At 35.8% G+C, this 25,718-nt stretch overlaps 1 protein-coding gene across 1 annotated transcript in view; it reads right to left on the bottom strand.

Annotated features, from left to right (window-relative positions):
• Positions 1 to 5,050: 5,050 nt before the first annotated feature.
• The window catches only part of PAPOLA (poly(A) polymerase alpha), a 52,793-nt gene continuing 32,125 nt past the window's right edge, over positions 5,051 to 25,718 (bottom strand). Inside the window, exons 12-22 of the mRNA XM_015832050.1 lie at positions 25,628 to 25,712; positions 22,459 to 22,512; positions 20,422 to 20,541; positions 19,105 to 19,214; positions 15,030 to 15,151; positions 13,091 to 13,233; positions 12,343 to 12,443; positions 11,200 to 11,420; positions 9,789 to 9,851; positions 6,705 to 6,782; positions 5,051 to 6,090 (exon numbers count right to left, since the gene is read on the bottom strand). Coding sequence (XP_015687536.1) covers positions 5,995 to 6,090; positions 6,705 to 6,782; positions 9,789 to 9,851; positions 11,200 to 11,420; positions 12,343 to 12,443; positions 13,091 to 13,233; positions 15,030 to 15,151; positions 19,105 to 19,214; positions 20,422 to 20,541; positions 22,459 to 22,512; positions 25,628 to 25,712 — 1,193 coding nt within the window. The 3' untranslated portion in view covers positions 5,051 to 5,994. The remainder of the gene's footprint in view (positions 6,091 to 6,704; positions 6,783 to 9,788; positions 9,852 to 11,199; positions 11,421 to 12,342; positions 12,444 to 13,090; positions 13,234 to 15,029; positions 15,152 to 19,104; positions 19,215 to 20,421; positions 20,542 to 22,458; positions 22,513 to 25,627; positions 25,713 to 25,718) is intronic.

Raw genomic sequence — 25,718 nt, 5'->3', positions numbered from 1 at the left:
TTTCCTAAATGTTAAGCAGACATGTATTTCAGTATAAAATGTTCATAAATGTTTAGGCAAGGGAATCTTTGAGTATTTAATAAATTTATTATGAATAGGCCACAAAGCTCATAATGAAACTCATATTTCCTTTCCCCTGGATCAAGGAAGCTAATCCTAATCCAAATCCTACTTAAAAAGAAATACCAGTATAAAACAAAAACAACCTGCAATAATAAAAGATATTACTATTATGGAAGCTCTGAAAGTGTCCACATTACTGATAACCTTCATATAATATCTAAGCAAAGTCACTTCTCTGTTGGGGACAGTATTCTTCTTGGCTGTAACAGCAAAACATGCTCTCTGCCATTGGTTGGGGAACACTTTCCCAACTGTCTCTTTTTGACTATCTCAGGACCATTTTTTTTGCTAACAATTCCAACATGGACTAAATGCAGATGCAACTGATACAGGTAGTCCTCGACTTGCGACAATTGAGCCCAAAATTTCTGTTGTTAAGTGAGACATTTGTTAAGTGAGTTTTGCCCCATTTTATGAGTTTTCTTGACACAGTTGTTAAGTTGCTAAGTTAGTAACACAGTTAAGTTGCTAAGTTAGTAACACAGCTAAGTGAAACTGGCTTCCCCATTGATTTTGCTTGTGAAAAGGTTGCAAAAGAGGATCACATGACCTAGGACACAGCAACAGTCCTAAGTATGAGTCAGTTACCGAGCACTTGAATTTTGGTCACATGATCGTGGGGAATGCTACAAAGGTCATAAGTGTGAAAAACAGTCATAAGTCATTTTTCAGTGCCGTTATAATTTTGAATGGTCACTAAATGAACTGTTGTAAGTCAAGGACTACCTGTATTGAAGATTCCAGGAAGTGCATATTATACTAGGCACCCACGGGATGGAATTTAACATTGGAGCACAGTACATAAAATGAAAGGGCCAAACTTTTTTAAAACATTTTTTCCTCCAACATAAGACAAAGTGGTAATACAAAAATTCTAAACCACCAACCTATGGATTTACCAAATATAGAAATCTGAAAAATATATAATCCCCACAGGTCCACTCTCATATGTGCCATGGTTTCAAGTATACAAATTTTCAGGGTTTCATGTTTTTAAGCCTCCTATCAAATGTACAAGTGGGAATACCAAAGCTGCTTTTACCCAGATGATTGAGAATCTCCGTAGACCAGGGGTCAAACTGTGGGCCAGATGTGTCATGCTGAAACCACGCCCATCCCATTGCCGGCAATGGGAAAAAAGTTGCAATACGTCGCAACACATCACGTGACATTGCGAGTTTGACACCCCTGTCGTAGCCGTATAAGTGGGAAGTATATCTTGAGAGTATCTGTTTGGTATAGCGGTTAAGGCACTGGACTAGAAACTGGGAGGCCCCATGTTTTAGTCCTGCCATAAGCAGAGCCAGCTGAGTGACCTTGGGCCAGATATTCTCAGCCCAGATCAGCTAATCACGTCTGAAAAATCTTGCCAAGTGAATTGCATGGACCTGTGTAGACAATCACAAAGATTCAATACTGACTTGAAACAAATAAAATCTCACACACACACACAGATAGAGAGAGAGGGGTGGTGGTAGGTATCTTGGAGTACACTAGTTTTCCAGTATATTATACACTTTCTAGGATATATGCTTTATATTTGCTTTTTAAAAATCAGACACTACTATCAACTATGGCATTTGTAACACTCAGGTATCTGTAACTCAGTTGTATCTATTATGACTCCAAACTGCCACTTTTATATGCATACATATAACGTCTGCATTTAAAAACATGACTGCTATTATATAAAAACATTTTTATTACAAATGTGCACATAAAATGTGCCTTTTATGTGCATGTTTAACTATTTTCTGTAGGATGTTCAATCTGGTGCCTGTTATAAACAAAGTAATACTGTTATATTCATTACACAAAATACACATCTCTAAATTTGTAGGAAGGTGGAATTTGAGGTCATATGCTATTTGTCCTACAGAGCAATTATAGTAAAAAAAACCCACCCCTATACACTGCTGTTGTGTTAGAAAATTATCTACCCACTTTTACTGAAAAAAAGCTCTTCATTGGGTAAAAACACTTATTTAAAAGTGGCAATTTAATGTTTGCCCCTATAGATTAATTAATGCACAGTTTTTCAATTGGTTACTAAACAATTTTATCTGAATTCAGCTTCTTTGCACTTTGCTTTAGAGTCTATTTTGCTTTATCTTTATTGAAACAATGATGGGAATTCCTAATGTGCTTAAAGCCAATTAAAATCAGTTCTCTTTAGCACTATAAATATTGTGAACATGGATAGAAAAAGGAATATAGACTGCTTATCATGATTCAACCCTCATCTAAATATGATCGCCAAACATTGTGGAATTTAGTATCAACAATATAACATACTAAACATCGCTTGAAAGCCATTAAGGTTCTAAGTATCAACCAAAACAGATGGAATATTCAGCAATGGTTCATTGTGATATCTTTTTTATAACAACACCCTGACTCCGAAGTTTGATAGCAAACTAAGCACTCTTTCGGTGATAATAGTGACAGGTGTTTGATGCCTATAGATTTTAAATATTCATTTAACCCTTCCACATTGCATCTGCTCCCATCAACAAAATGTGTATACACTGATTCTGCTGAATAATGAACTAATGCTTTGAAGATTAAATCAAGCAAAAATAATTATTAATAAAGTTCTGTTCTAGTACATGTGCAACATACTTTTTGTTTGCTTTGTTTTTTATATTATTAAATTAGCAATAAAAATGAATACAACAAATCAAGCTGATTCAGTTTTCTTAACTAGGATGTGAAGAAATCTCCAAATTTCTAGATATGTAGAAATGTAATAAAAACACAAAATAAAATACATGGACATATCAAGAAATATATGAAGAATGGTATTTTCTCAGTTAAAAACTGATTTCATTAGTCATTTAAAGATGGACTCATATACTCAGAACACCAAATGGAAGTTTCTTGAAAAGTCAGGAGTTTCTACTTGCATTAAGTTCCCTTTGACTTTTATACTGCTTACCTAAGTTTCACAGTGACTTCTGATACTACACAAACAGTGGCAGCTGGGCAAATTCTAAAATTTCTGGAAAATGCATCTTATTTGAAACATACCACTTTCTAACTAAAGATCAGAAGCTAATGCAACTCTTAATAACTTGCTATAAACTATTATGTTTAATTTAAACTGTAACTACATTCCAAATAGATATGTAAATCATCATCTATTTAAGTCAAGACTGCTTTTTCAAGTCTGAAATAAAAGTGAGTAGATAAAATTGAGACTTTTCAATGGTTTTGTTCTAACTACAAAGCTACAAAAATATTAAGTGGTACATGGATTTTGGTATGTCTTTGTTATTGTACAAGTTTTAATCACTGAAATGAAAAAACAGTGCCATCTCCTGGCTGAACTATTAACTTACTTTTTTTTTTGTAAGTTTGATATGGTGATCAGTTCAATAACAAACACAGTTATGTTATTAACAGTTGGACTGTTGTTTTGACCAATCAGAGTTTCTAATATACAAACACATCTCAAATTATTAACAGTTTCAAGCTTAAATTCCATACTCTTCCCTAAGTGAATTAAATTCTCATTATTCCACACTTCCATACTAAGGTCAATAATATGCAACATTAAATAATGGATATCCTTTGGTCCTTTGAAAAATAAAAGCCAGGAAGTAATATTTCACTTTTTTAAAAATACAGATTCCAATTATATATATTATTAGTGGATGGTTTTAAATCAGCTTCTTTTACTTTCAGCAGTGTTGTATTCACATCTAAGTTTTCTTATTTAGAAAAAGACATTTAAACTAATTTAGTAATTGTGGAATACCACTATTTATACATTCAAAAGAAACCAAGCAACTGTGGGATTGTGCTGTTTTTTTTTATTGTTTTCCATGGAGAAATACATCATCTGTTTACAAAATAGCTCTTGAAAAATACAAGGAGTACAGATACTATAAAACAAAGCAACTCCAGTCATGAGACACCTACGTACATCATGCGAAAGCAACAGTCTGATCTCCAGGTTATGAAAACTAGAATTAAAAAGTCACTATACAGGAAAGATTCCAAGTTTCCAGCTTGGCAAAACTTGGTGCAGATACATGAAACGTTTAATAAAATGAAGGGGGAAAAAGATGTCCTGATGTGTAAACAAGACTAAATTTGTGCCTGGCAAGTTCGATCTAAACTCCATAGCTACACAAAATGCACAGATAGCTTGTACACTTCAACTGATACCCTTCTTGTTTGGGCAGCAGGAGAAAGAGAAGGAGCAAGGAGGGTGTGGGGAAATTTAAGAGGGTGGAAGCTGGATCACTGGAGGCAGAAGAGGGGCAGGGATAAGAATTTTTTTATACTAGACATCATAGACAAAATGGCAGAAAATAAAGATCTTGGTTACTGCGTGGCTGAGGAGATAGGTAGGGAGTAAGCTACATTCTCTTGACTTTGGAAAATTAACTTATAGGGAAAAGGGAAAGAGCAATTAATTTTTCTTTAAGATGGAAATGCACATGTAGAAGGATTGAGCACAATGCAGGGAAGGAAGTTATTAAACATGCTGATCAGAAAAAATGGGAAGGGCAGTTTAACCATCCCACTTAATTTTGCTGAAATCAAGGTTACGTGTAGTTTGTTATCTCCATCTGATAATCACTGGCATTCCACACTTTCTGTTTAGTCATGAGAGATTTCCATTTTTAAACAAACTTTCTGCTAATAATTTTATAGCTCTACAGAACAAAGCAAAAACAACTGGTTAAGGAGAGCTTTATCAGATCATTTAAGTGCCTGCTAGAAATGTGATTCTAAAAAAATTAAACATTCAGAATGTAAAGCTGCTTTCAGATGAGCTACCTAAAAATAAAACTGTTAAAACCCTAGAGTAGGTAAGATCTGCCTTAAAATATGAAATCTTTGTAATGCAGACAGGACTCCTCTGGAGTATACAAAACTTTTATACTTAATGATGAAAAAGCAGTCAAAACAGGACTATGCTTCACAGGCACACTTTATTTACTGTATTTCATTTCTGGGGGAAAGTAGCATCTGTAGCTAAGGGCTACAGAGCTTAAAAGAAAAACTACCAGTATTTCACTGACAACAATAGTCCAATTTTGGGCATACAAACAGAACATGAGTTAAATGCAAACATTTCTTTTTCCTCTCCAAAAAATATGGTAATAGGAATGGGAAGGTAATAAGGAGAAGGCTTGATTAAACTGAAAGAATCAATTATTTGCTTTTTGACAGCTGATTTGTATGCACCATAAAATAACTCCCAAAATAAAAAATAGTCAATTTCTTAATCATGCCCCATCGAATATTTTAAATGTATTTTCCCAAACTTAGAACTTCCAAGATTTGTCATTTTCTTATAAGGGCTTGCTGCATCCTAATGGTGACTGAGCTAGATACAATGCATACTTTTACCTTCAGTATACAATATATCAAGCCATTTTCTAATTTGAAGGTCACAGATTTTGAAGAATTTTTTTTTTTAATAAAAATAAAATCTATCAAGCTGAAGCACTAAAATTAGTCATATTCCAATAAAAAAAGTACATAAAAGTGCATTTAAGGAATTCTTTTGCCAGTTTTAGCTGAATTTCTTTTCTTCCAAACAATGCATCAACACAAACCCAATCAGTACATCAAATATGGCTAGAAATAGTATTCCCATTCCTTTTTATAGGCAGTAATCCTTTAAAGAATTTAATGTAACTGTTGCTAACACATTAATAGTACTCCTGGCTCCACAAATACGAACCTGGACTTCCAGATCAAGTGATTATAGCCCAGCAAGAGAAGTGCACAAAATATACCTAAATCCATCTGTGTTCACATTCTCGTCTTGCACCTTCTGTTCTCCTTTCCAGTATTAGAAGACAACAGGTTAAATTGGCAGATACTGTTTATGGACCCCTGAGGTTGGTTTTACCGATTCAATCTTAGTTTTATTGAATTTTTGATAACTGGAATAGGATTTGCAGGGAGAGCAGGGATATCTGAAAGATCGGTACTGGGCGTTTTCTGGGTAGAGAAAAAAAGGAAGAAATATTAGATAAAATTTTGATTATACGTTATTAAAAAGTTAAACATGAAACTTTCCATTTGTTGTAATTGTTTCAAATCTTAGTTTCCCCCCAACTTTAGTTAGTGCCAATTTATTTCAGAATGATGCTAATAAACTTAACATGGATTTCTGAAAACTTACACAGAGCAACAAACTCATGTTCCTCTGCTTCTTCACTAACTGTTGTCCGGGTTATTCAATAACTCCCATTCTAATCTGCTATTTTCAAGAAATGTAATTAATCTTCAATTATGTCAAAAAGCTGTAGAATCTACTACACAGAATTCATTATGAGGGGAGAGAAGGCAAAGAAATCTATATCAATCCACATGTCAGAATGCAGATCAGAGCTTTATACCTCAGGGGGCGGCAGTGTCTTGCCTACCTTGTCAACTAAGCAGGGTTGACCTTAATTCAAGTTGGTTGGCTAGACTACAAAGTAGTATCTAAGAGAGAACACAACCGCTTCTATTGCGCTCCCAAGAAAATGCAAAGATGTAGTTGTCAGGAGTCAATTTGAAGTTGAAGGCTTTTATTTCTACAAAATGCAGAAATAGATTCATTCTAGTACCTGAGGAGCTTGTAGAGATACTGTGGTCTGAAGAGTTTCCTGCTGAGAGGCCATATCTGATTCTGTATCAAAAAGTTCCTGAAAAGAAGAGAAGTATGCCAACATTTCTTAGTAGATCACTGTAATTCAATTATGAGTTATTTGGAATCTTAACATTTTAATATTAACAAAGTTTATTAAATTTATTTGAAAGAAAAGAATCTGGAGTAGTTCAAACACAATTACAGATAGTCCTCAACTTACGACATTTTTTGTTGTTAAGTGAGTTCTGCCCCATTTTATGACTTGTCTTGCAACAGTTGTTAAGTGAATCACTGCAGTTGATAAGTTAGTAAACCGATTGTTAAATGAATCTGGTTTCCCAATTGACTTTGCTTGTCAGAAGGTCTCAAAAGGTGATCACATGATCCTGGGGATGCTGCAAAGGTCGTAACTATGAAAAACGGTCATAAGCCACATTTTTCAGTGCCGTTGTAGCTTTGAACGGTCACTAAATGAACTGTTTTAAGTCGAGGACTACCTGTATTTCATTGCACATCCTAACATCTATCTTCAGAGCCCTGAAAAAATGATTTCATAGGGTTGAATACAATTTGCCCCAGTTGTGTCACTCCTTGAGGTTGATTCTGTTGAAGTCACTGAGAATGAGGGGGTATTTCACCAATCCCACTTTCCCTTGGAGGATCTGTAGCTGTCCCAAGCATATTTCAAAGGACACTCTGGTTGCAAAGTAAGGGGTGAAGTAATTGAGGTTAAGGTGGTTACCAAGCTTCTGTTATTTTCTGGTATATTGAACTTGTCTTTTTTGGTTGCTCTGATGGACTAAAACTGTTCTACTGGCCACCCATAAGTTGAAAAAGTCCTTTGCAGAAAGTAAAAACTGGATCCACATTGTTGAGTTCCCTTTTGTAGGTTCCTTTTTCAGTGCTTCTGCCAAGTGACAGCCAACAGCTGCCTACCAGGACTTGTCTAAAGACTATGCTGTAGTCTTTTCAGCTGCAACTAAAGAGCCTTTTATTGTCCTGGATCTTTTAAGACTAAAATGTATTTTAATTTTAAACCATTATAATTGTTTTGAGTTGCTGTTAATGTCATTTTAGAATATAAGACTGTTTTTATATTCTGCTACTAAGAAATTGTCATGATGCATGATCTATAACTGAATGTAAAACCGTGTTCCAATGATAAAACACTCCAGGAAACACCAGAAAATTCCCTGAGTCAAAGAACCTGGCACATCCCTGATTATCACTACTTCTCATTATTATTATTTTATTATTATTTTTAGATCATTAAGCTATCAACAAATATTAATCATTTAGAGCGTACAGAAATTAAAAGCAAATGGTAGGGAAACCGTAGATTTCCTAATGCTGTTGAAGTCCATTTCCAAGCAACACTAACTCCTATGGTCATGGAGGATTCGTGGTATGGATCCAGGCTACTTGAGGCACTGCCTTGCCCCACTGGGATTGGCCCGTACCACTTGTGCCAGCAGAGGAGGAAAGAAGCAGCCTGAATATTCCAGCTGGTGGGGTCCAGGAGGGCCTTCTTTGCTGTTGCTCTTTCCCTCTGGAACATCTTGACCCCGATATGAGGTTGGTCCCAACCCTTTCTGTAAAACATGGCTGTGCCAGTTGGCTTGGGGCACCAGCAGGGGATCAGCACAATGGATGTGGTTGATTGATAACAGATCCCACCTATCCCTCCCCCACTGTACCCCCGCCCTCCCCATGTGCCTTTGGTTTTAAGATTTGATTTTAATATTTTTGTTTTAACTAAGATGTAATTGTAAGCCACCCAAAATTACCCTATGATAAGATGGGCAGCCAATAAAATTTATAAATAAATAAATTAATCAATTTGATTCAAACTTTGGAGGCTGATTTCCCTATCTTTGTCAAATCTCTCTTACTAAGAGGTATCATATCTCTTAATACATTTTGAAGGGTAGGAAGCAAGTGGAGGAAATAGTTTTATGATCTCATTGTTGATTCCCAAAAGTATGTATGTGATTGGACTTGGTGAAGGTGAATTTTCAAACAAGATGGACAATTAATTTGGTCTATTGGGATATAGATGTGTGTGTGTGTGTGTATAGATAGATAGATAGATAGATAGATAGATAGATAGATAGATAGATAGATAAGATATATATGTGTGTGTGTTTTTGTAGATTTTCACGAGTACAGGTATGCAGGTCTTGGTGTATTTGGGTCTTTTCCCGTGTAAGATTGAGAGAATCTTGGCGACGTTTCGACGAGGTCCCACTCGTCATCTTCAGGCTGGGGTCTTCGGCTTCGTGCTCGCACAAGCACGAAGCTGAAGACCCCAGCCTGAAGATGACGAGTGGGACCTCGTCGAAACGTCGCCAAGATACTCTCAATCTTACATGGGAAAAGACCTGAATATGCCAAGAGTAAATCTTAGGGGGTGGGGAGATTCTTTTTTATAAACCTTGCTGGCCTAACTGCTTACTCATTGCCCGTGTGATAGGGCCATCCCTCCTAGCTAACCATAATTGCCTTGATTGTCCCGCCTCCTCTTTTTTGCACTCCAATTCCACACCTTTCCCCCCTCCCATCCTTGTCAATCTCCTCCCTCCCAGTACCATTGCTGCCGGTGTGCTCTCTAACCGCTCCCTCCTGCTCATTCCAGGCTGCGCATTCAGATCCAGTGTTCCAAAAGGCTTGCCATCAACGCTCCCTTCCTTTCTATCCCGTTGATCTACACGCTGTTCCTGCCTTCCGTCATCCATCCCTGTCAGTCTTTTTTTCTCCAATTTCCTTCTACACCCGGGTGTGCGTGCGCACCCTTGTGCCTCATCCCTCTGCTCCGTCTGCCCACGACCGGTGGGGATGCCTGTCGGCTTGCTCTTGGGCTCTTTATTGCTTAGCAATAAACAACTGGTTTATACCTCTCCCGGAAAGCGAGGATTGTGTTATTGAACAGATATGCCCGGGATTCGCATCTTTGCAGTTATCAAGGATATATATATAAACAGCTGGAGTAAAAAATGAAACCTGTTTTAAAAACTGTAGGTGTTCAATACACTATAGCTGCTACACAGTATAAGAAAAGTACCTTAGTTTCCATCTTATCATGATCACTCATATCAATGCAACTAACATCTTCATTTATTTCATCCTGTAATAAAGCAGAATAACCACAAGGAAATAGGATACCTGCCCAAGATACAAAAATAAAGTGTCTATCCAGAATTTAATCGCAATTATGTTATATGTATAGATCTGTTAAGAGCATAAGGATCCATAAAACTTGAGCGTAACAAATATGAACAAAAGGAAACTAACATAATCAGTGTTCATAAATGCATCATTGTGAAATTGTATCAGCATTCAATTGCAGCTATCATGGTTTTGCCTGCTCAAATAATTGCATAAATAGCCAATCATCTGTATAACATTTATTTCAAGTATAGCTATATTGAGTTCTGACTCATTCCTCTACAACACACTGGTCTATTTTATAGCAATAGCACTTAGACTTATATACCACTCCATAGTGCTTTACAGCCTTCTCTGAGCAGTTTACAGTATCAGCATATGGCCTCCAACAATCTGGGTCCGCATTTTACCGACCTCAGAGGGATGGAAGGCTGAGTCAACCTCAAGCCGGTTAAGATCAAACTCCAAGCTGTTGGCAGAGTTAGCTTGCAATGCTGCATTTTGTGTTTGCATTATGCTTTAATGTAATAGGGTTTTCTTAATCATCTTTGATATTTTTGTGTTATTTTGAGAAAACATATTTTGAGAAAATGTTATATATAAAACATTTTTGTGGGTGTGTGCTATGTATAAGCTGGGTTGACAAGATCAGAAATGAGGAGGTGATAAAGTCGCTTGGGAAAGCCAAGGGAAATCATCAAAACAATTAAAAAATGAAAGTTAGAATATTTCAGACATGTGATGCGACACCCAGAAAAATACGGCATACTCCATTTAATCCTCCAGGGAAAGATTGAAGGGAAAGGAGGTCCAGGCAGAAGAAGAACATCATGGCTTCAAAATCTAAAGGACCGGTTTGCACAAAATTCAGCAGCACTTTTTTGTGCGGCTGCTGATAAAAACAGGATCGCCAATATGATCACCAACGTCTGATATCGGATATGGCACAAGAAGAAGAAGAAGAAGAAGTGTGTGTGTGTGTTACAACATCAAAATATATACTATCTCTCATTATGGAAATACAGAGATTATGACTAGTTATTAATAGTTTTTAAAATTTCTAATTTACCTTTAAATGCTTTTTGAAAGAATGTTAGGTGTGATTAACTGTCTTATTTATAATGTAAACATGCAATGTAAACATAATGTAAACATGCAATAAGCTATTAATGTTCAGTTTAATATTTCTTTAACTCTTTTATTATCTCCCTCTCCCTCTCAAGAATGGGCAGTCTTTTCTTGATCAAGATCTCAGAGCACCAAAATGAAGAAAATGTTCTGCTGCCCCAACAAAGAAATAGAAATACCTCATCAGTCTTTATTTTTTTAGGAGATTCTTCTTTATGGGGAGACGATGTCCTCTTCACACCTGCTACAGGGCTAGTTACTTTAGTTGCAGTGTTTCCTGAAGGTCTCTGTGGTTGGTTGACAAGACGGGTTGAAGAAACTACTCTAGAGATGGTAGGCTTTGGTGGTGGAGAGATGGCTGGCTGTGTGGCAGTTTGAGGAATGCTTTCACTTGAAGTACCTATCGAAATATAATTTACTATTTACAATGTCATCCAATTTTTAATTTATGACTTCACAGACAAACAGCAAAGTAACATTTGAATTCTTTTCTTCAAGCCAATCATATTCTCCACTAAGGGCAGTTACATTTTATGACTAATTGTAGCAAATTAACCAAAATATACAATTTCTTCCTATTTGACGTAATTTATTCTGCAAGGTTTACTATCAAAAACTGCAAAGGGGAATTGCAAGCACTGAATTTATGACATTACCCAAGAGTGGCTTTGGTTTTTGTTCTAAATTAAAAAAATCTGGAATACACATATCAGCACTACAATGCTGAACAAAACTAAAAAATGATGACCAAATAATAACTATATGCTGAAGCAGGTCTACATTATAGTGCACATATTCTGTATTTTGAATAGAAGAAATGTAGAAGATACCAAGTCTATGTTAAGGATGAAAAAAAAACAGAGTTATTTGCAAAGTATATTCTGAATAAACTGAACTGAGTTGGAGAAACATCAACATGTGCCTAAATGAGCATATGTGAACTGAATACAAGTGAGAAAGAGATATAGCCATACATTTAAGTGCCACCTCTAGTGTTCTCTTATATGCAAGTCCTACTTAGAATTAATCATGCAAAGAAAGACTGGTTTGTACTCCCTCTTGCCTCTTTCAAGTTTTAGCTTACATACTTTCACTCAAAGCCTGTGCATAGCTAAAGTCAGTAATATCAAGTAACAAGCAAATAAATTACTAGTAAAAAATATTAAATAATTATTGCTGCTTTATTAGTTATTTCAATGAATTGAAGTTGCAAATGATAGGTTAACCCTACACTTCAAATGAATTGCTACTGAAAATCTAACCACGACAAATGGATTTCAATAATCTAGGAACAAATTTGAAGATTCATGTGGGTTTCTTACCCCCTGAGCTTTCACTGGAATTTATTTGTGGCACAGTGACTTCAGAAGCTTGTATGTTGGTCACAGATGCTGCTGTCACAGCTGGAGCAGGACTGCTTCTGCTAAAATATTTTTAAAAAGAAAACAGGAATTATAGGAAGGCATTACTACCAAGATTTCTTCCCTCTCCTCCACCTAACACCTCTGAGGTTTACTACCTCTCAGAAAGGCAAAGATGGGCCAGATGAAGTAGAACACTGATAACGTATTGATAACTACAGTAAGTTAGGCGGATTACTAGTTTGCATGTCTAAATTAACAGCATGATGCATCAACTCCATCAAGAATTCTGCTCAAAGGCTTAGAGAGGTACGTAGGCAGTGACAGGCTTGATTTGGTATGCCCATGTGTCACTACAGCTTCATAAGCTGTCCTGGTTACTACTGAGCTTCTCGATGAAATTCAAAGTGCAGGAAATTACCTTTAAAGCCCATCATGGCATAGTGTATGACATAGATTCCTGCCCATCTATTAAATAATATCATTTATCAGGATATGTATAGTAGTATGGTAGGGTACAGTACAAAACCTTTGTAAAGATCCAAGTTTGAAGTAAGAAATAAGATAACCTGTACATTTATAGTGCTTTAAAATCTGAAACAAATTATATGTTATATAAAGTTAAAAGATTCTCTGTGTAAATATTACAGTATGAATTATAGATACTAATAATGCTCTGAATATTAAGGTAAGCATTGGAGACAAATACCCCTGAGAGCTTCCAGAACTGTTCAAAGGACTTGTCTTCATAGCACTGGTAGGAGAAGGCACAGAAGTGCTGTTATCACTATCCATAGATAAGTCTAGGCTGTTGTCATTCAGCGCTGTCAACCTGACTCCTTCTGTTGAATGCTACAACCAAGAAGATAATGTATCACAGAAACAATTCAGAAGAACTAAAAAATATATATGTAATACAAAAACTAAACACTATCATTTTATGGGCCTGTTCAAGTATTAACATTTTATAGTTTGTTCAGGGACACCAGCAGGAAAAGTAAATTCTGATAAAAAAAATATCATAGCTAAGTGAAACATCTGCCTAACAAATTCCCATTCTTTCTGGACGTTCTAGACTACATTCATGCACTGCAAATATATTGCTTTCAAAATAAGCATACTAAATAAATATTTACTGTTTTCTTACAATTATGTTATGAGTGATATAGAAAATCTTAAACTTCTACAAGCTTTGTTTTTTTATAATTAACATCTAAACATTGCTAATGCTACATTCCTGTATTATTTGTAGTTAGCCAGTCAGAAATTACAGAAGAGCAGAGTACTAATTTTAGAAAATAGAAATAACATAATCCATTTTTGCTGTGCAGCAGTGGGCCTTATATACAGCTAGTCCTCAAATTACAACTGCAATTGGGACTGGGATTGCTAAGTGATGTAGTCGTGAAGAACAATTTCCCAGGACTGCAACATTTAGTGATGGCAATCAGGGCAATCCCATTTGCAGATGTGTGGGTCATAGGTCATTAAGCAGGAAGTGGAGGGAGTCCCCGGTAAGGAGTGTGGGGTGCGATTCTATGAGATCCAGTATAGACTGTGTGTGATTGGGGGGGAGGATGGTGCTGTGGTGAAGTGTAAAACCAGAAACACCAGGGAAAGAGGGTACAGGGGTCATGTGAGCACAGGAAGGCTGGGGAAAGAGGACTTGAGCTGCATGCATGCAAATGCAGGGAGATCAGGAAAAGAAGGCATGAAATGCATGGGAGCAAAGGGAAGTTGCAGAGAGTATGGGATGCATGCAAGTGCAGGAATGCCAAGGAAAGAAGGCATGAGGTGTGTATGAGCACAAGAGGCTAGAGAAAGAGGGTGCATGCAAGCAGAGAGGCCAGGAAAAGAGGGGGCAAAGGGGAGAAATAAGGACATGATGCATGCAACCGAAGAAAGGCGGTTGGGCAGAGAGAACCACCCGAACCACTTGTGACCTTTCTTGCCAGTTTCCCCAATGATTTTGCTAGTGGGAAACTAGCTGAGAAGGTTGCAAATGGTGGTCACTTGACTGACAATGCAACCAGTCCTAAGTGTGAGCTGGTTGCCAAGTGCCCAGATTTTGTTGATGAGACTATGGAAATGTTGCAATGGCCAGAAGTTCGAGGACCATCATAAGTCCCTTCGTTCAGCACCAACGTTAACTTTGGTAACTGAATGAGTGATCATAACTTGAGGACTACCTGTACCTTTTTTGTCTCTTCTCTACTACCTGCCTCCTGCTTTAGTAAAAAAAGGGTGCAAAACCAAGGTAGTGCTTTAAGAAAACAAAATTGTGATAACTTATTTTTCATAAATTTCATAAATTTTTCATCTTTAACAGACATTAAACTGTGATACTTGAGTACAAATGTTTAACATTACTCCTATCAACCAATGCAAACTATTTAAAATACCAATAATTACATCTGAATAAATATCATCCCAAAACTAAAAGTTAAAATTAAACCAGGAAGAAAGTAGATGGGATAAATGTAAATGGATTAATTTCTTATGCATGCATAAGAATACTTTTTTGAGGGGAGGAAAGCAGTACATACATACAATAATTAATTATAACAAAAACAACACAGCACTAGAACATACACAGACGAAGAGAGAGAGCGAGAGTTTATCACAATATCAATTAACTCAAATGTTACCTTTTTCTTTTTCTGAAGGACATGATTAGGTAGCAGTTGATGAAGTTGTTTTTTCCTAACATGCATTGCGGCAATTTTCATATCCATTTCAAACATCTTGCTGTTTATTGCTTGCCTATAAACTATGTAATTAGAATAAAATGAAGACATTTTATGTTTTGGAAAACTGAAACTTCCCCTGAAACAAATTTTATTCTGCACATATATTGATTCAAGAAGGAAAATCATAATTCTCAGAAAATACAATATCATTGTTATTCCCAATACCATTCTTATCCTCCCTTTGCTGAGGTATGTATATTTTTATAATATTTATTTTTAATCTGGATTTTATATTTTTTTATGTTTCCTGTTTTTATATTTGCTGTTCCGATTGTTATATGGCATCCAGTGTTGCGCATTGTGAAATGGATGGCTAATATAAATTTGAATCTTTAATAATAAATAAATACTAATATTATAACCAAAACCTGGAATTTAATCTAGTTTTCCTATCCACAAAACAAAATGTTCTCTTCTGTCTGTGGAAAGAACCGGAATTTAGTAGAACCTTTTCACATAAAGAAGGAACAAATGGTTCAAACATTATTTCTTTTTTCTCTACCTTCCAGCATGTACCGTATTTTCCGGCGTATAAAACGACTGGGCGTATAAGATGACTCCCAACTTTTCCAGTTAAAATATAGAGTTTGAGCGAGGGGGGGGGAAAGAAAACTTGATGAGTAATATGCCAAACCACATGTGTAAAGGAATAAAATAGAATACCCATATTTTCCGGCGTATAAGACTGGGCGTATAAGACGACCCCCGACTTTTGAGAAGATTTTCAGGGTTTAGAAAATCGTGTTATATGCCGGAAAATACGGTACATGCTTCAAATAGAAACTCTATTTCTCTTTTAAAAAAAAACATTCGGAGAAATAATGGGAAGGGTGGAAGGAACATGAGCTTATAAAAGCTTACCATCCCTCCTTTTTGCAGCACTCACTGATTTAAATAATTTGGACATATATGAAAGGAAACAATTGTTCTAAAAACTACAGAATATTTCTTCTTATGTAACTTAGGAGAGAATTATGTCTACCCAAAAGGAAGACAGCATTGATCTTAAATAGTAGATAAAAAGAAGTATAGGCAAACCCCTACCTTAGTGCATAGAGCCCAGTTTGCAAAATCTACCAATTCGAATCCTAAAGATTTTTTCCTTTCAATCAATAAATGTGCGCATGACACATGTATATGGGTATGCTTATATGTATGAGTGTATATATACACCTGTCAGGACTCACACTCCAAAGAAATGACAGGGCCAGGACTCCAAAAATAATTACAATAATTGAATTAATAACTAAAAATTGCTTTAAAATAAATGTTACCTATTTAGAAAATAATTGATTACATAAATTAAAATCAACTTTCACATTATCATTCTTCCTGCTCCTAGCAGAGAACAGAAAAACAGAAAAGTGGGACAGATATATGCCAAGATGGATAATTGCATTGGGGGAGTAAGATGAAGGGGAATAGGGAATCTAAAGCAAGATGAGAGAAAAAGGCAATTGGACGAAGGAAAGAAAAGGTTGGGCTGTGTAGTTATTACATACAGAGCTAAATTCACCATGCAAACAGTCTCACCAAACATTATTCACTTTGCCATTTACATCAAATATTTCATTTAAATGGTTTTCTTAAAGAGATTCTCTCTGATTCCCCACCCCACCTCAAAAAAACAGAAATCAAGATCCTGTGGTACCTCTTGAGTAACAAATTTTAGTAAAAGACATAGCACTCCAATATTGGATGTTCAGAGTTATTGGACTGAAATAGGATTTATTTGAAAGAGGATGGAGGCGATGACTGGTTGATTATACAGATATAGTTTATATGTGAGACAGATTGCAAGTATATAATCAATTAACAGCTGTAATGTTTAAAAACCTATTGTGTCTGAGACCTTCTGATTTTGCCTGGAACCTTTTGATCAGGGGTCTTCAAACTTGGCCCTTTTATGACTTGTGGACTTCAACTCCCAGAATTCCTCAGCTAGCGTGCCTGGCTGAGGAATTCTGGGAGTTGAAGTCCACAAGTCATAAAAGGGCCAAGTTTGAAGACCCCTGCTTTTGATGTATGTGAGTTCATGTATTTGAGCTCTCGAGCTGCAGGTGACAATTAGTAATGCTCTATTGTTCTGTTTCTATTGTTCTGTTTGTCTTTTAATAGATACTTCTTGGGAATCGATCTGGCTCTACAGGCATCCTCATTTAATGACCATTTGTTCAGCAACCATTCAAACTTGCAATGACACTGAACAAGTAGTATGATGTAAGAACCTTTCCTGTCAGCTTCCCACAAGTAAAGTCATTATGGAAGCCAGCAGGAAATCAGAAGTCGCAGCCACATGAGATCCTCACTTTATGACCTGTGTGATCCTTGTTTAACAATATTCATAAGGGATTGCCAGAACCACTGTCACTAAGCAGCATGATCATGTGACACTGTATTTTACAACTGCATTGCTTAGCAACAGAAATTCCAATTCCAATTACTATTGTTAACTGAGAACTACCTGTATTGATCTGATTGTTTATCCCATGCAGCTCAGTCTTTTGAATGCCTGATATCATTTCAATTGCAAATGTCTGTCAAGTAGGTCTGAATGAATGTGATTGTAGTTTAGAGCCTTGCTGAAGACGATAGAGTTGATAGTATCCTGGCAGCATTGAAGTATGCCGGGCAATCTGTAAGTTGCCTGCATAATATGATATTTATGTGTTCTTATTGTTTGGTCTTCAACCTACCCCTTTTAGGGAATATCGCTGAGACAGTGGTGAAGGTTCAAATACAATTGGTTAACCAAGTAAATAACCTGTATACAGATTTCTAAAATGCTCCTTTCAGTGTTACTAAATTTAGTTGTATTCCAAAATATTTAATCACCACAAATGCATAAGCAAAATGATTATAAAACTATAGTAGGTTCTTTATAATGGACAGCAACACGATAGAATGAGAAAAACTTATGGAATTTAATGGGATAATTGTTATTTTGTATTTAAATTCTATGTTTATTGTTATGAATTCTTCTTCCCCTTTCTATTTGTGATTTTAATAACAAGTAATTATAACTAATAAGTAATACACCAATATGTTAATGTTATTATGATTAATTAGCAATATATTAGCAATATATTAAGTATGGTTATTTTATATTAATTATTATGAGTGAATATGTATACCCGGACGGGTTTACTTGCTAAAGAGTTGGCTTATTGTGGGGATAACCCTACTATTATACCTATCCCTTCCCCTGGTCTTTTGTTTGTCACCCCTTGTTATACCCCCATTGACCCCAGTTCCCCTTTATCCTTATAAAATCTAATAAAATATTTATATAAAAAGAAAGGCCATAGTGCCTGGGCACCAATAAAAAAAGGAATATGACAGAAGTATCATATGTGGGATAGAACGCAATGAGAACTGAAGTTTATCTAATGAAGGTAAATTGAAAAGAATCAAAAAGGTTGCACACCTTTAAACTATAAATAATTAAACCAAAGTATAAACTGCTATTAGATATAGAAACAGCCACCATTTAAGAGATTTAAAAGAGACCCTGAAAAATTCATGAAAAATAGAATTACAAAGCTTTTTACTACCTCATAAACCAAATATGGCATTCTTAAATGCCAGTTGCTAACTTTTGAGATTCTGGGATTCATCTGGTCACCCTCTATGAGTCCAGAATGCTGGATTTTATATAAACTTTTGTTCTTATTCATTTATCACTCTTGTGGAATGTTACTGCGTTTTATAGACAAAAGTTTAGGCTGTTATGGAAACATAACAGTGTGATCAGGTGTACTATTACAATTACTGCTGATACTAGTCAGAAGACTATAGCATTTATATTTAAAACTCGGAGAGAGGCAAAATTATAACTATGAAGGCCAATACTTTGCTAACAGTTGCCAGTACTCCCAAAGTATATTTCTATAATCCAAAGCAAGAGCAGTTACCAAACTAACAAAGCTTGGGGGAGAGGTTGGAACAGAACAATTTAATCAGTCAAACTTACCAGTATCAGTAAAAGACTGAATGTCAAATGTAAGATCAACACTCAGATTTTCAGAATTCTCTGTTTTCTTAAACACTAATCCAATCACCCACATTGTACGAAACTCTTCCCTGAGGGAATAATAATAATATATCAAAAGGACAATAGAAAGAATCCTAAAATATAACTTTTGGTAAATAACTATTTCCAACATCGGACATGGAAACATTTGTGTAAAATATTATAAAATATTCAACAGAGTTACAACAGTTCAGTGATTTTAGAATTATATAAAGATCTTGGAATTCTCAGAAACTATTGCTCAGTCCCAAGAGGCTAAAACAGTCAGAGGCTTGTTGCCAAAACAGGGTAAGTAAAGTTGTGCTCTAGCCTAATTTCAACCACTTCATGATAGCAACAGAAAATTATGGATTTTTAAGTTCCCATCAAATCGAATAAACATTAGCTTATATTGATTTCAACCCTCCTAACTATGTGAGGAAAGCAAACCAAATCTGGTTTGGGTAGGGCAAACCTGTTTTCTCCTGTGCCTAGCCCATCTACCAAGTCTTTTTCAACTCCTCTTAAAAATAAATAATACCTTAACAGAAATGCATTTCTGCCAACACAGACCTACTTCACCTAAGTGCATCTTTAAATTAGGACTGCACTCTACCTGTTCAACATTTAATGGCTGTCAAATGCAACAAATTTTGGCTTATAAATAGTACCAAACAACTACTTCAACTACTTTGTCTCTTCTTTAAGTAAGCTGTTTAAGTTTGAGATCCTATTCCATGGTCTATTGCAGGCTTAGTAGTAATTGTCTTGTTTACTTTTGTTTAAATCTTATTCACTGAATAGGAGTTTGCACACAGAGGCGCAATCCTATGTATAGAAGACTGCGCAAAAGCCTTCTGTGGGTAAATTCAAAAGTAAATGTCCATTTGTGCAAAGTCTCACAGAATATCTCAAGATGTATAACAATGCAAGGCAAAATCTTAGACATGATTTTGCAAACATCAGCAGACAATGTTTGTGGAATAGAGGACAACTGTTAGAATGTTTTTTGCAAGTACACCTCCAGATCCACCTTCAGTTTTTGTAGTACAGTAAAGGTACTTTAAATCTTAGCTGCATCTGCATATATTATCCCAATTTTAATCTTTTTCTGTCAGTTTTTCTACATTTCCTGTGGATAACAAGAAACGGATTTTCTTCCAAGTCATGACCTAAATTAAACTGTCAAACCTTCTGACAAAGTTAATAGGAAAAACTGCCTTCTTTCTTTTTAATAACATTTCTTCCAGTAGTTTTATTAATATTTAAGTGCCTTACTTGTCAGGATTTTCTTTGGGTGCTGGGAATGACTGAGGATTTACATGAGCCAGTGTAATGAATTCATTCTTCTCCAAGCTTCCAACCAAGATACGGATTTTTGACTCTACTAAGCCAACCCTAAAAGAGAACAAGTAATATTGAATAATACAAATAGTAAGTCAACTGGAATAAGTTAAAAACATAATTGCTTGTGAATGAAATTTCACAGAATATTTCTGTCAATGTCATGTTCCCCTTCATCCTTTATTTCTCAGGAGGACTGAAGAACCTTCCACAAATACATGGGTTGCAAAATAAGAGTTGTAGAAGTTCAGCAAAAATAGTCTTCTTTACAAGAGATTCCAGTGTACAAAAGAGCATAAACATATCTATTTCACAATTCATAATTTTTAGAAAATGCTTATTTAGATTTATGGCATCTAATTTTCCAGGCTAATTTCCCCATCACCGGTTATTAAAGATTTATTCAACCACAAGCAAGATAAAGATTCTAGTTCTTTTCTCCATTGGGATCTCTTGCTGAATCTCTTAGTTCTAGATGGGAAAAATCTGTTATTTCCAGGACCCAGCTGTTTTAGGAAGCTTTTGGAGACTAATAATACTCTGGGGCTAGGGCTATTGTTCTCAGTGTGCTAATAGCTACGAAGTTGGTTGTTTGGAATTTTACATTTTATTAATTTATATCCCAACCTTCATTATTTTTACAAATAAGGTGCAGATATCCCACATACTTTCCTCATCTTACTTCCCTCACAACCCTATGAGGCGAGTTGGGCTGAGAGGAACTGGCCCAAGGTCAGCCAGCTGGCTTTCACGGTCAAGGTAGGACTTATACTCACAGTCTCTTGATTTCTAGCCTGATGACTTAACCACTGGAGCAAATGTTATGTTAAATCTTTTTATTTTTTTTAATCATTTGTAAGGTGGTCATAGCCTTTTTAGAACTGAGTAACATTCAGATTTTAGGAAGTAAATGAATACAATAATCAAAGAAGAAAAATTATGCATACTTATGGAGGAATGATTGTTTTCTGTAAAGTTACCTCAATATGATTGTGACATGTAATCAGGTAATCAAACATACTAATTATTTGCTTAAGAAGCTATCAAACTCTAATTGCAGCATTGTTTATCTGGTACTGCTAGTTTTCTAAAGTTTATTTAGAGCCCTATCAAACAGAGACAAGAATAAGTTGATTAGAATAAGTTGTGTGAAGCCTGGCAGACAGACAAATCAGCAATCAATAGAAATAGAGATAAACCACTTTTATACACCATTCAAAGAGACAGTAAAAAAGGTAAGAAGGAAGCAGAAAGATCAAAATACATTTTCTCAGCAGCCAAAAGCCAGATAAGCAGGGATAATCACTAGACAAACTCCAATCAAGCAGAAAACAATATCCTACTCCCAATCAAGGAAATACCAAGCAGTAAACCATACCCCCATCAACACTGGCAGGGCAAATTTCACTAGTACTAATGAAGTTACCTACTCAAGTAATGAAATGTCTGCTAACAAACAACAAGTTCAGAGAGCATCAAGATTCCACAAAAATAAGTATCAAGTGCTCTGGTTTTACATGGATTTTTCCTTGTTTTTCTTTTTAGTTATAAGTATTTTCTATTTAGCAAATTTCTATGTTCTATTTAGCAAATTTGTTCAGTTGGTAGCCTGAATAAAGTGAGATGAGGATTTAAAATGATATTAATCCCACTTGTTGGGCTTAGTTTTATTAACTTTGATTAGTGAAAAACAGAAGATAGTTGTCAAATGATCCCAAAGAATGATTTACCCAGTTCTGCATAACACATTTTTAGAATATGTGCTTATCAGCCAAACAATAAAGAACTTAGTTGTTTCTGAATTTCTCCTTTATTGATCATTCACTCCTCAATTGGAGGAAAAAGCAACAATCACAGATGTATAGCATATTCATTTGCAATTTTCTGCTTAGACCACAAATTATCTGCCCATAATCAGAGAAGGATCACATTCAAATGCTAAAAGATGATAATATGGAGAATATGACTCACCATTCTAATCGCTGTTTTTCTGTTGGTGCACTTGCTAGAAGTACAATATAATGCCTTTGAAAATAAAAACAATATAATTTTCTTTTTAAAATTTGCTTTGTATCCTATTTTACAACATTTATTGTATCTTCATATATTAACACTTACTATGTGCTTTGATGAGTGTGCAGATCTGCTTCAGAAAAAAAAACAGCAACTGTGCCAAGAAAAGTTCACAGCAATTATCTGCCTCTACTGAAGTGAATTATTTTGTGGCCATCCTTTGGCCTGTCTATTGGAAGTTCTGTGATAGATGTGATTGTTTAACATACTGCAAATCAACAATTTCTTGATGTGAATATCTACAGTGGGTGAGTGCACACACACATAAAAGTAAAGGTTTCCCTTTCCAGTTGTGTGTAATTCTAGGGCAGGCATGTCAAACTCGCGACATCACTTTATGTCGCACAACGTATTGCGACTTTTTCCCCATTGCCGGCAATGGGGTGGGTGCGATTTCGATGTGACGCATCCGGCCCATGGGCCGGCAGTTTGACATGCCTACTCTAGGGCGTGGTGCTCATCTCTCTTTCTTGACCGAGGGAGTCAGTGTTGTCAGACTTTTTCCATGGTCATGTGGCCAGCATGGCTATATGCCAAAGTCGTACGGCACATAGAAATTTGATTAGAATCACTACAGGTACAAAAAAGATAAACAACAAATGCAAATCACAGTATTTCTGACTTCCAGAACAGACTCAGAAAATTGTATTGAGTGATATAGGGAATGAACAATATAGAATGGTGTAATCTGCTACCTAACTGTCCTCTCCAAACTCTGCCCTTTACTATTACCGCTAGGCAAAATAAAACTAGAAGCATCATTTAATCTTGGATGGCCTGCAAATAATATTGAAATGGACTTTCCCAAATGTTAGAATTTGTTCAAATTTCTTTCCTAGTAAAATGTATACAGTAAATTCATTCACAAAGCTAGTCCAAAATAATACTACGTTACAGATGTTTGGTTTTAATTGTTTTACAATTCTTATAAATTTTAGGTTACAGTCTCTGATTTGTTTAAGCTTATTAATAGTAAACTGAGCATCCAAGCTATTTCAAATGAAATGAAAACTCTTTTTAACAATCAATTGTATCTTAAGCTTGTGTTTTTTTTCCAGCATTTTCTTAGCATAATTTATATTTGAAGGACAGATGCTATTTTCTGGTGAATTTTGCTTTAATTAAGTACTTTGTTATGAAGTATAATTAAGTTCTGAGGTTTTTGTGGCAGAGTACAGAAAACAAAATATTGGATCATTATTGCATCACTATTAAATATTAATCAATCTGTACTTATTAAACTTGCACCTATCAATACATAGAACTGGATCTTTTAATGTAATATCCTCTAGTTACTGTTATAGTTACTATTAAGAAGACACATTATACAATAAATTCCATATGCAGAAAGTACCTAGACTAAAATAATGTACGGTTTCAGTAAGAATAGTACCGTTGTAACTATATAAGCATTTTAGATTTGGGGAATCAACCTTTATCAAAATATTCTTGGAAACCTACATATGTGTTTTACTCAAACCCAGTTTTACACAGAGCTTTTCATAAAAGAGAGCATGCTTGATTATTCAGGTAAGTCATTTTTCCCCTCCAAATTACTATTCATTCTTTACTTGGGAAGCAGGGAGGGATGTGCCTATAGGAGGTCTCTGAATTGGCAACAGAACAATCAAAGCTGTTAAGTAGCAAAACAATATATAAAATATTATGCAATTATGGAATTTTGTAGAATTCTATGAACTTTTTTAAATTTCTATATCTTGTATCTAATTTATATCTCATTCATTAAAAGTCTATGGAGATTCTCAATCATCCAGGTCATGTTTGTCCCAAAGGTACTTTTCAAAATGCAATTGAAGTTACTTTTTTTTTTCTTTGAAGATGTTTTGCTTCTCATTCAAGAAGTTCCTTCAGTTCTGGCTGAATGATGAGGAATGGAAGGATTTATATTCCTTAGCAGTCAGCTCTCTTGAGTCTTTGAGGTACGACTCTCAGAGAGGTAACGACGGACCTTTAGAGTGCTAAAGACCAGATGACGACTAAGAGATATAAATCCTTTCATTCCCCACCACTCAACCAGAACCGAAGAAGCTTCTTGGATGAGAAGCGAAATTTCTTCAAGGGAAAAAAAAGAAAAGAAAAGAAAGTCCAGTTGCCTTTTGAAAAACATCTCTGGCCAGTCTTTTAATTGTGGGAGGGATTGCATTAATTTAAGCTTTAGGTACGAAGCACAGACAAAAAAAAAAAGTAGTTTACTGCTGGGAATGGGGGGCATCTGTAACTGTAATAGAAGGTACATAAAAATATACACATTTTAAAATATATTTTTTAAAATAAGCTATATCTTTTCTACAAAAACAGCAATCACACTTAGATTTATATACTACTCCATAGTGCTTTACAGCAGAGCTCCCCAACCTTTCTGGCTTGGCGGCCTGGAAGGAAAGGTTGTAGGGAAATGTGCACAGGCGTGACCCCATGCACAACTGCGCAAATGGGGCCGCTAGCGCCTGCGAGGTGGTGCTACGAGTGGGGGGGGCTCACCAGCTATTCCTGGGGCCCAGTGGCCAAGAGGCCATGGCCCGGTACCCAACAGGCCACGGCCCGGTACCGGGCCGTGGACCATACATTGGGGATCCTTGCTTTACAGCATTCTTTGAGCAGTTTAGTGTCAGCATATTGTCTCCAACTATCTGGGTCCTCATTTTATTGACCTTGAAAGGATGAAAGCCAACCTTGAGGCAGTCAGGATCAAACTGCAGACTGTGGGCAGAGTTAGCTTGCAATACTGCATTCTAACCACTGCGCCATCAGGGCTCCTGACTATTCAACTAATCCAACTATTCTCCATTATACTACTTCAATTTCTAATAACTTATTTGCAAAGCCCCCAAAATCCTCCAGGTAACTATAAAGGTGATTTGCTAATTATTAGAACTCAAATCAATTCCTAGGTGAAATTTATTTTAATCAAGTGTGTGTGATCAATTCAGCATTTGCCCATTACAGCAATGCTAGTCAATTTGCCAGTTAAAATCATAGCACTAAGCATAAGAATGTTAGAGATTAATATATTTAGAAAGCATCTTTCATACCATAAAATACATACTTGTATTTTTGAAAGAAGTTTGGAGCTTCAAAAAGTTTGGACCACTCTGCCTTACTCAGCAAAATTTCATCTGTGATAGCAAGACCTGAAT

The sequence above is a fragment of the Protobothrops mucrosquamatus genome, unplaced genomic scaffold, assembly GCF_001527695.2.
Source record: "Protobothrops mucrosquamatus isolate PMUCROS unplaced genomic scaffold, P.Mucros_1.0 scaffold_296, whole genome shotgun sequence".
Classification (NCBI taxonomy): Eukaryota; Metazoa; Chordata; class Lepidosauria; order Squamata; family Viperidae; genus Protobothrops; species Protobothrops mucrosquamatus.
The sequence above is the reverse complement of the archived record's forward strand: the minus strand, read 5'-3'. Positions and strand labels throughout refer to the sequence as shown.